Genomic DNA, 12236 nt, shown 5'->3' on the forward strand with positions numbered 1-12236 from the left:
GTGGAGGTATTCCAAACAAAAAAAAAAAAGATGACACATCTGTATCTGGGTACATCTGCTTTTTTATGCACAAATACGTTTTTTATCAAATATTTCTAAAGTCAACAAACTCACAGTCCCTTTGTTGTAAAACTAAACGAGCATGACGAGAAGTTAGGAGGCTATCCAAATAAAATCTAAATATAACTTGTTGAACTAGAGTGAACATCCAAGTGAAATCAAAACCAGAAAGAAATGAGTAGATCTTTACAGATAGTAAATAATGTGCTAAATAATTATTGAGCTACAAACCAAATGACAAAAACAAGTGGTTGTAAAACTTTATTGTCATAAAAAAATGAAAATAAACCAGGAGCCTCAAATTTTAATTAAAAAGATTATTTGGATATCAGTCTGTTATAGTCAATTTGCACATTTTACACTTCAACACAAATGCATGATTTGACAAAGCCTATTTATTTAGGGAAAGTCAACAGAAAGCACCTGAAAAACAAACCAACAGTCTCATGTTTATTAATGAGCTGAAAAACCCACCCAGTGAGTCTGCACTGATGCAATGAAACTCCAATCCAAGTACATTAATGTTCTCTTATGGCCCAGCTGACACGGCTGATTTATGATTAAATCAGTAAGTTTGTGATCCACGTCTCTCTGCTCCATGTGTCATGTGTTCAGGCTAATGTGGTCCAAACTCAAAACTGCCATATCAAGCTACAGCACAAAACAATTTCACATGTGAAAACAGGTTGGAACCATGAAGCTGTTTATGTACTTTTCCACACCTTTCCTCTTTATTATTACACAATTTCCAAACTTTCAGTCCTTTTTCTACTTTTAGCCTGCCCTGAGAGAGGAAGGGAATGTTTATTTTGGCCATCTGTCCCCTGGAGCCTAGGTCTTCTCTTCAGCCCAGCTCCTCTTTTGTTTTACCCTGCTTGCGGGGCATTTTCTTACTGCTGCTGTCCTCCAGCTCTTTGCTCTTGTAGTAGTGAGGAGCCACTTCAAGCAGCCAGCCGCTCTCTATCTCAATCACCTGCCGGAAGAGAGATGGTAATTAATGTGTCAACATACAGGGAGGGATACAGTTAAAACATTTTACAGGAACACTCGTCATACTTCCTCATTAGTGTGCTGTCTTATTCTCACAAGCAGTAATTCTGAGACCTTCATACTGGACTGAAATGTGTGATTATGTTATTTACACTTTAAACAATAGTTTTTCTGTTTAACGAGTCTTCCACATCAGCAGACTAGCTGCTGAAAGACAGACTACGACTGCTAACGCTGCAAATATTTGCAGAGATTTAGACTCTTTAAAAGTAAACAGTATCACATCCCGAGCAGGCAGACCTGTCTCATGAACTCCTTGGTGGTGAAGACAAGCTCGTGATAGATGAGCCAGCGAGGCTGCTCCTCGAACAGAGAGCTGTTGGGGTGGACGTAGACTGTCTGCTGGTGCTTCACCGTCTTGTAGCCACCTTTGCTCAGTCGTGCCGTGTGATAAAAATATCCAGCAGTCACCGCCTAGGAGATGGGACAGGGTGTTCGGTGATTAATAGCTATAGAAGACCTCAAGTAGTGACAGAAAGATCATTGTAAGAATAAAGAGCAATATAATAATAAGAGAATATGTACATATCATATACATATATTGATGTGGAAATTTGTGTGAAGTAATTACTAAACCAAAGAAATTGATTAATAAGCCGTAAGTGGAAACTATTTGGAGGAGAACTCAGTCAAGTTAAGTTCACAGGAACAAGAAGAATTCTAAGATGGACCTCTTCTCCTGCATGCTGCACATTATATAGCGTCAATCAGCCACTCAGAGCTTTGTATAAATTAGACACTGTGGAAGTTCAGTTTGGTTGTAAATGCAATATAATGACATATAAATGAGATATAACTTTTTTTAAAGAGAGATTGCACTAACATGCTGTAACTCGCTTGTTTTCAGTCCATTATGTACTGCATATTTTACTGTCCCGTGGAAACCACGCATTTCCAAATTCTCCTCTCTTAATGACCAACTCAAGGCCAACTCAAGTCAAGTCAAATTTATTTAAAGTGTAAAATCACCAGCTGCGTGGTCCCAGTGCAAAACAGACACATAAAGATCGCAGAATTGGATAAAAAGGCTGAGAACACATAACAAGATACACATATTAAAAAAACAATACAATACATAATTATAAAACTAATAATAAATAAAATAAATCATTTAAAATTCATAAAACACCCTAGCCCCAACTATAAGCCTCCACACAAAATAAAGAAACACCATCCCTAACTACTAGCTTTACTGAAAAGAAAGGTTTTTAGCCTACTCTTAAATATGGAAATGTTGGTTAATTCCCAAACCCAAACAGGGGTCTGATTCCACAGCTAAGGTGCTCTGGCTCCCATTCTACGTCTAGAGAACCTAGGCACTACAAGTAGCCCTGCATTTTGGGAGTGTTAGCAGTGTTCTAGTGGGGCAGTATGGTGTAAGGAGTTATTTAAATAAGATGGTTCCTGACCATTAAGGGCTTTGTATGTAAGAAGAAGTATTTTAAAATCAATTCTCAATTTTACCGGGAGCCATTGCAAAGTTACTAAAACAGGGCTGATGTGATCTCTCCTGCTAGTTCTAGTTAGTATACGTGCAGCAGCATTTTGTATTAACTGGAGAGACTAAGGAAAAAAGTGTTTTCAGCTTTCATCACTATGACAATGCAGAAATAATATATTGTATTTTCTAATGTGGTGCTGGTAGAAATCAGTGTATTACTCAAGGAAACTACAATTAAAGCAGGGAAATCAGATAACTCACACTGTAATTTAAATATCAGCATTGACTCCTGAGAATATAACTAGTCAGAAGTTTTAAACTGAGGGTAGATTTTATGAAGGATTTGCCAACAGGTACCATTCCAAACATCAACATCCAGACCTGCTTTTCTTGTTGTCACAGATGCACACAGACTGTTCACACCTTCTGTAATCGAGGCCAAGTGGTGTTGGGTGTGTTCACAATACTAACGCTAGAATGGACAGAATTAATACTGACAGACAGCATCTGTCACACACTAGTCATGCCATGGGAAAAGTAAATCTACAAATGTCTGTCATTTCACATTAAAATATAATAAACATCTTCAAATGACTAATTCACTCCCCCCCGGTTTACAACAAGGAATTCACATAATGCTACTAAAGCCACTTTATAAGTAAATATTATAGGACATTTATTGTCAATTATTTACTGAACATTAATTCATAATAAGAAAATAAGTAAAGGGATTGCTTTTTGGCTGCAGTTTTGACACAGACAAAGGCATCAAGTGATGAAAAAAGGTGTAACCCAACTAATAAAACAAACGCCCTTGCCGCTATCTCAAGTGGTTTATGGGTGTGCTCACAACACACGTAGACCGTGATATGGGAAGAATTATCACACAGCCTCCGTTCAGTGAGGATCTGTTTCCTCTTTCATTTTCCTAGACTTTCAAATTCGCAGAACTGTATACTTTATCTAGAGCCTGGTTAAGCATCCATTCACCTGAAGTGTTCTTGAGCAGGAGCAGGCTATTCCAAAAAATGCTAAATTAAGCACCTTGAGGGCTTCCATGTATTTCATGCCCTCTAGTGGGTCAAGTTTCAAACACTTGCCACTTATCTCTAAAGTTGTTTATCTTGAACCCACTGTTACACCTGTGGTTGAACAACATTTTCAAAAAAAAGCAAATACTGAATGCCAGCTGTGTTTATTTTATTTAGAAAATGGTATTTTTCTGTGGGTCTTGTCTGCCGCAGGTTTAGCTCTTCAGTGTTCTTACTTCTGCTTTCTATTCTTGTATTTGTAGTTGCTATGACTTCATAGCCCATCAGACTTAGACAAACCAAAGTTCACATGGAGCCACAAACACATACTTGTACAGTATAACATTTCCACTCTATTAATATCAGGAACCAACTTTCAGATTCCATGTTTTCATCAGGAAACTGTGCTAAAACTCTGGGTGAATTTCTCAGTGTCACTAACCTTGCGAATTGGCAAGCTGTCTCCATGGGAACTTACAACCTCTACCTCAATACGATCCATCAGACCCTCCAGCTGCTCCCTGACGTCTCGGGCTCTTCTCATGGAGCGGAACTGGATGAAATTCTCATAGCACCACTGTGTGGAGTAACCGCTCTCCAACCACTGAGGGAGACAGACATCATGACTGCAGTTAGTACGACACCTGGGATCCAGGAAATAGCTGTCTGCAGGTCATAGCTGTGAAAAAGTGGTTCCCAGCCTGGGGGTCTGGACCCCACAAGGGGTCGTAAGATAAATCAGAGGTTTGATGCATGACAGGAGAGGAAAGCGGTTTTGTCTTTCCTCTAAGGATGGCAATGTTGGTCAGTCGGTCCACCATTTTGGTTCAGAGTGAAATATCTGGACTCCTGATGGATTAGATTAAATTTTGCCCAGACATTCATTGTCCCCTGAGGATCAATCATACTGACTTTGGTGATCCTCTGTCTTTTCCTCTAGCGCCACCAGCGGATTGACATATGTCTCAACAAGTTTTGGATGGACTGAAATTTGGTACATTAAGTTCACAGCAGGATGAAATGTAATAACTCTGACGATCCTCTGATGTTATATCTAGCACCATCATTGGGTCAGCCGTTCAATTTGTAGGAAGGGCGGGTGGTTTTAATCACTCTTTGGTTGACAGTCTCAATTTGTAAACTTACAACCTGTGACGCGAGATGCTATAGCTTCGTTTTCAGGGGTCACAAATCAAAGAGGTTGGGAACTGTAAACTGAACTGTGAATCATTGTAACTCAGGGTATCTTTAACTCTAGCTGTTGTGTTTATACCTGTGTGTAGACATTGAGAAGCACCAGGTGGTCTCCCCCTGGCACCACAAAGTTCATCCTGGCGTTGTCAGCATGAACCACCTTGTCTTTGGGCCGGTAAAAAATAGAGTTGTTTACTGACAACATGGCCGCTATCGTCAACACTTCTTCTGAACACTTGTACCTGGAAGCAGACAGAGAGGGAAATAATACAAAGGAAATCTACAAAGATGCAGAGAAAGAGCTATGAAGCAAGAGCTATGCTGAGAAAGTTGCCATTCACTAAATAAGTTGATAATTTGAAGGTCTATATGAGCAACACATTTGTATCCTTTATATCATCACACAAAAGAGGAGAGGGCAGTGAAAAAATTTAATCATATTCATTTTGTATTTCTCCCAGCTCAGATACTGGACAGACTTGACTTGCTCCCAAAAAGCAGCATACTGACCCGTGTCAATATTAAGAAGAAGTACTGTATATCAGCTCAAATCTGAGCACAAATACCCCTTTTTGGTTTACTCCAGATCTCGTTAGGCCAGGCATGTTTGACCTTGTGATTCACCCTCTACTATATAGATAAGCTATCAATCTTCTCCTGCTTGAAGAATTGATCTATCAACCCGTATTGGATAGCTCGATTAAGAATAGTTTCACTCCTCTATGCTTCTTTGACCTCAAACCCCAGCTGCATAATCAAAACTGGACAAACACCATCCTGGATGAGTTTGGTATACGCAAGAAAACCAATGTCTCCAACTGATTCAATACATCTTATGCTACAGTATTATTACAGTAGGTGATGCATCCTGTAATACGGGCAATATTTGAAGGGCTCGTGCTAATATAACACTGGAGACTTACTGCTCAGAGGCCAGTATCATCTTGCTCAGCATGGGGTCCACCGGTAGCTCAGCCATCCTGCGACCCAGCTGAACCCAGACAAAAAAGAAGAAACAGGTGTTAAACAAATGACTGACTTCATTCATGTTGCTGCATGCTCCACTGTGTTCATCAGTGTCGCTAACTGGTAGTGTACAGTGGGGTTTTTAGTCTTTGTTGGCTGGAAACAGCTGCCGGCAGTGGCTGGAAACGATGCTATGAGAGCAGTGAGAGTGAACGTAAACAATAAAGTTGTGGGCTGGACAGCTAAAAAATTTGCTGAAACACACTCTCACTCACTCTTTCAGAGGAGTCTTCATGGCAGTGCGATCCCACCAAAATGTTAAGACTGTAAAGCATTGTAAGTCTTAAACATGAAATAAACTGTCTTTTATTTTATTGTTGTATTTTTATCTATCTATCAATCTATTTGTAAAGCTGGGGACATTTTGCAGATTCAGATGATAATTCAGTACATAATCAGTACAAACAACCTCTTCCACAATGTTTTCACATTGTCATTTGATACGTTGTTATTATAAAAACATCAATTATAACTGCTAAAGTAAAAAAAGAATAAAGTGTAGTTTGATGAATGCAGGCCCTGAGTTTGTACCTTGGTGAGCTCTCCCATGTGGTTCAGTGCTCCCAGGGCATAGAGCTGCTCCAGCGCTAAGACCAAAGTCTCATGAGGAGGTGGGTCCATGAAGTCAAAGTGAATCAGGTCATTGATTCCTGGAAGCAAAAACTATTAGCTTACTGCACAGTCACGGCCACCAAACAGTGATTTAATGTGCTCCAACTTAATGACTTAAGTGTATGAAATATCATCATTTTAATATCCCACCCAAGAGCGCTTCATCCCCTCACCAAGACTCTTCAGCAGCAGGACTACATTTCCCAAGTTGGTCCTCTGAATCTCAGGCACAGTCGTTTCCTCCATCTCATGTTTAAATGCCCAGGCTGTGTAAAGCCTGAAACATTTCCCAGCAGCAACTCTACCTGCACGGCCTGCTCTCTGGTTGGCAGAAGCCTGAAAAGTGAAACAAACACACAGCACGAGTTGGCAAAACATTTAGAAATCAATTCAGCCACTAACAATTCACACATATAGTTTAACAGTAATAGCTGCCTCATCGACTGCACCAATAAAATGTCAATGATTGTGCCAGAGTTTTTGAATATTGGCGTTTTGAAAACATGCGATTTCTCCACTCCTGGATAAAATTACTTCACGTCAACGCTGGCACCCAGCTTATTAAACATTAAGAAAAACAGTGAGCATTCACCCGTGAACAGGGCGTGACGATGAGTGACTCCATGCCGGTGCGGGCATTGTAACTCTTCTGTTTGCAGAAGCCTGGGTCAATGACGTAGATGATGCCATCTATGGTCAGAGAGGTTTCTGCTATATTGGTAGCCACCACCACCTGGGATTGACAGACAGAGATCACGGTGCCAAGAGTTAAAGTGAGGAAGCACTGTCCAAAGTAGAATGCAGATTAAATGCAGATTAAATCAAGCAGTTAAACAATGGGAAGAAATACACCAAAAGATCAAAACAAGGCTTTATTCCGTTCAATAGTGTTAAAAACAAATACGAATCCGCTCTACTAATCTCATTGTACTACAGCAGCCTCTATTGGTGCATGGACATTTAATCTGTTTAAATATGAGAAGGCTCTTGCTTTTTACATAACTGATACAGTAAATAGATAGCAGCAAGCTGTTGTCTTCATTATTGCTCAAGAAATAAAGTTGTAGTCATAGTCTACACTGCGCATTTTGTGTCTGCCAAGTTGAAACATTAATCCTACAGTGACCTACTACATCCAGGGCAATTGTATTAGGAAACAATAACAGTTTCTCATGTATTCTGCACAAATAACATCATCTCACCTTACGGGCTCCGGGCGGAGTAGGGTTGAAGATCTTTGCCTGCATGTCAGACGGCAGGTTGGCGTAGATAGGAAGGACCAGCAGCTCTGCTATCTTCGATCCAAGGCGCCTGCATCTCTTGGAGCATCTCGCAACATGCTTCGATCTCCTCCTGCAAGACACACAAAGACAAGAGGTTAAAGAGTCAGCCATCACACACGGATACATTTACCCCTGTCGCAATATCCTTCAGGGAATACTGTTGAAGAAAACAGGGTTACTTGGGCCGCTTTCACACCTGTAGTTCAGTAAAAAAAAAGACACACTGTTGCATTTGTAGACACTGTATGTTGTTGTTCCTTGTTGCCTTTAAAAATAGGCAACAATAGGCATCTATTCTTTCGCTTACTTGAAGGGCTACATAGTGGTTATATGTTTACTTATCTTCGTTCAGCTTTGTTGTCCTTGTTTTAATGTAAATTTTTTATCTTCCTAGACAATGTTCTTTGAACTGTGTGTAGGTACATTGACAGCAACTAGAAACTGCAGTCAAATTTCTTGTACGTGTACACATACTTGACCAATAAAGATGATCCTGATTCTTCTGGCTTTTTAAACATAAAATATGTATATAAACACTGAGCGGTAAATAAAGCTTAAGGATTGACAGGTAACTCAGCAGTTGAACAGTTTTGGTGTTACATGGCGCAAGTGCCGCAAGAGAGAAATTATTTAGCGTAACAGTATGGTAAAAGATGCTATGCTTAATGAGCAACTGTCAAAATACACAAAGTAGGATGAAAGCACAAAACTCCTCTTTGATTGATCAGGAACACTCCATGCTACCATGGTAACCAAATGATTTGCACAAATGTATTTGTTAGGCAACTTACCCCTCAGCCTAAACAACGTGAACTTGAATGGTGAACGCACCAGAGTTGTTTTGAACCGAATCAAACAGGTCAGAAGCTAAAGCACCCTTAGACAACATTGTGGTTACACCCACTTCTTAAATGTAATTACAAGGTAAACACTTGTCTCCAACATACATGCTAAGAAATTATGAGCTGTACAAATTTATCTTTAAGTGATCCCATCCAAAATCGTATTGCACAAAATAAGGAGACCAACAATCTCCCATTACAATTGTGTCCAAAACTTTGACATAAATCTTGAACATGCCATGGTTGATAAACAATCAATACCTGTCCAGTGAGGAAAACCAGAATGTCTCCCGGAGGCTGGGTGACATGGATCTGTAGCACCGACACCACACAAGCTTCCAGGTAGTCTGCCTCTGGAGCCTTGACAACACAACATACAAATATGTACATCAACAGTAGAGTTAGATTTTTGGGACAGGGGTCGTCTACGCTCACTTGAACCTGAGACCCTTTATTAAGCATTCAAATTGCATGCTAGTTCCTACTTTAGTGTAGAAGATATCGACAGGGAACCTCCTGCCGGGGATCCTGAAGACAGGGGCATCATCAAAGAAGCAGGAGAAGCGCTCTGTGTCCAGAGTGGCGCTGGCCACTAGCACCTTCAGGTCCGGTCTGAACCTGGCGATGTCCTTAATCAGACCAAACAGGATGTCTGTGTGGAGGGTTCGCTCATGGGCCTCATCTATGATGATCACACTGGAGGGAGAGAGAGAATGGGTATAGGGGCCGATTGAACAGGTAATACCTACAGGAGTTCAATAAATGTACATGAACATATTCATTGAAATGTGAAACTGCAAAGAGGAGTATACAAATGACAAATGGCATGAGACATTAGGGTGTCAGGCAGTAGAAGTCTTAATAAAATAAATATGGTACCTGATAATTCAAAGACAACTTAACCAAATTGAAAGTTGAACTTGTAAAGTGTGATCAGGAACACAAAAATGTGGGAAAAAGTAGAAAGCCACTAATTTCTGTCTGAAAAAATGAATGATCAAATGAAAACATAAAGAAATCATCTTATACCTGTGTATTACCTGCTTAATAACAGGTTAAAGAGCTACTCAGCTTTTAGTGTTTCCCTTCTTTGCATTACCTGTAGCTGGCTAGGTCTGGCTCGGTGAGAAACTCTCTGAGCAGCATGCCATCTGTCATGTACTTGAGCACTGTTCTCTCTGATGTGCAGTCCTCAAAACGAATACTGTAACCCACCTGGATGAAGCAATAAAGTTAATCTGAAAATACTGATTCAAGAATTTTCAACCACTTCAAATGGTTTTAAGAAACAGTCAACAATACTTAATAATAAAGAATGCTAAAAAAAAAGATGTTTAATACTAGCCAGTAGTGGTATACAAAACCATGATGCAGTGTAATACAGAATTCATTCTTACATTGCATCCTTTAGTCCCAATAAATAAAATTGTTTGTAATAAGGTAAATATGAAATGGGATCTGTATGATAATTTGTCCAACTCACCTCATTCCCAAGCTTAACGCTCATTTCCTGTGCCACTCTTGCTGCTACTGACATAGCTGCAACTCTGCGAGGCTGTGTACATCCAATCTTCATGCCTCCTTCAGTGTAGCCCTGAGAGAGAAAGATAGATTTTCATACAGTTCCCCAACTAGCGTCATCTTGTTGTGCAGATCATTTTAGTTTTAATTGCAGAGGTTTTGAGACTGCTGCCACCATGCTTGTACAATGGGGACAAATTGATTTTTTTCCCCAAATATCCAACAGCAGAACGTCTTTCCAGAGACTCATTGTCCTGGTTACTCAGGAAAATCCATAAATAATAGGCAATAGTCTAAAGGAGCTACAGTGAAAGTCAAAGGAATAGACATTTTGGGAAACACTTATTCGCTTTCTTGCCAAGAGTTTAGATAAGAAAATCAATACCACTCTCATGTCTATACGGTAAATATGCAGCTACAGCCAGCAGCTTGTTAGCTTACCTTAGCATAAAGACTGATAAAAGGGAGGAAACTGGTAGCCTGGCTTTGTCCAAAGGTTACAAAATTTAAAATGTACTAAACAGAGGTTTTCAAAGTCTGAGACTGCAGGCCTCCCCTCAGACAAGCCCCCCACCCACATCTTTAGTTTGTGAGTCAGTTCCACATGTTGGTTTAAGCCACATTGACTTCTTGATGTCAACCGATGATCACAATTACAAAAGGATCAAGTAAAGATTATGAGAAAAGAGTGTCTGTGTAAGGTTAATCTGTAGAGCCTAAGAAGTTCTGTAAATTAAAAGGAGTACAGTCTAGACCTGCTCTATCTGAAAAGTGCAATGAGATAACTTCTGTTATAAATCGACGCTATTTAATTAAAAATGAATTGAAAATAATTGGGGTCAGAAAATTTAAGAAAAATGTAAAGCTTTTTAACCTTTACTTTTGTTACAATGCAGTCATGCTCTACTGCAGCAAATTCTGTTGTCTTTTGTTAGACTGCTCAATGTTCCATAGTGAGTATAACATGTTTAATATGTGAGTGTATAATGCTATTCTTAGATTCTGCACTCACATCTTCCAAGAGGTACTGTGGGATCTGGGTGGTCTTTCCGGAGCCCGTCTCCCCTCAATGACCAGGATCTGGTGCTCTTGGATGGCAGCAAGCAGGTCCTCTCTGTAGGGAAGATGGGCAGGCTGCGTCGGACTTCCTGCATGGACTGTTTGTTAAGCTCCGCCTGAGACAGAGCCGGGGTCTCCTGATCCTAAACACATTAAGGTCAGAACACAAAGCAAATTTCACAAATTTCTTTGACCAGATTATCTTTTCCACTGTGGTCTGCAATGAGAAGCGGGAAGGAGATGCTCCAAGACGTATTGACAAGACATATGGATATACTTTTGCGCTGAACAGCTTCCACGCGGTGCAAATTGCTTCCTTTCTGAAAGGGCCTTTATGGAAGACAGACGTAGTTCTCTCAAGACCTTCAGTCACAGAACATTTATCGTTACTCCTTCGGTCTGTGTTGAGAAAATGTTGCCAGGTGAAGACACTAAAGCTGATGATACATGGAGCAACTTTAGAGCAATGGGCTGGGCAATGTTGCGGTCACTGGTCATGAGTAAAGATTACTACCGTAATCCCCTTCCGTCATCACTCCGTCACCCGCCCCACCCCGCCGCTATCCGTTCGAACATAGTCGGACATGCCACAACAAGATTGCCCAGCAACATTGCTCAAAAAATTGCCCGGTGTATCATCAGCTTAACATACATCAGGAGCTTATAGACTTTCGGGACTATAGGCTACCAATTAACTGCATTTCAGTTAACATTGCACTCAATTTCTTTCTCTCATTTTCACTAAAACATATGTATGGATCAGAGTTGATGACATTAACAGTACAGTTTATTCCCCTCCTTTATAACAATTCCCCTGGTGGATAGAAGTTAATATTCTTATATTAATAATACTTACATATTATAGAAATAATTGTTAATGTAATTAAATATTAAAAATCAACTTAAGTCATTACTAGTGTGTGAAATTAATTAATGCATAATAATTGTAATAACCGTGAACCGTGATTTTCTCTGACAATAATCGTACCAACAATCTGTAATCGTTGCATCCCTAGACTCAATAAATATAGTCAAAGTGTTCATCAGGTTTCATCATTAGGAAAGTTAAAAGAAATTTGAGATACAAATATTAATAATAAAAAAGTAGAAGGTACCA

General features: G+C 39.9%; 1 protein-coding gene across 1 annotated transcript; it reads right to left on the bottom strand.

The window, feature by feature from the left end:
• Nucleotides 1–308: 308 nt before the first annotated feature.
• Nucleotides 309–11258, bottom strand: LOC119897164 (pre-mRNA-splicing factor ATP-dependent RNA helicase DHX16-like). Its single transcript, XM_038710748.1, is given in 17 exon segments — nt 309–1033; nt 1351–1524; nt 4025–4186; nt 4856–5018; nt 5700–5767; nt 6334–6452; nt 6588–6750; nt 7007–7147; nt 7617–7734; nt 7736–7767; nt 8801–8899; nt 9025–9235; nt 9639–9754; nt 10023–10133; nt 11073–11128; nt 11131–11181; nt 11184–11258. Coding segments are annotated over 17 exon segments (1944 nt in total). The 5' UTR covers nt 11215–11258; the 3' UTR covers nt 309–904.
• Nucleotides 11259–12236: the final 978 nt, after the last annotated feature.

This window comes from Micropterus salmoides, unplaced genomic scaffold, assembly GCF_014851395.1.
Source record: "Micropterus salmoides isolate LMB-PRFRI ecotype aquatic unplaced genomic scaffold, ASM1485139v1 Ms_hic_scaffold_11, whole genome shotgun sequence".
Taxonomy (NCBI): Eukaryota; Metazoa; Chordata; class Actinopteri; order Centrarchiformes; family Centrarchidae; genus Micropterus; species Micropterus salmoides.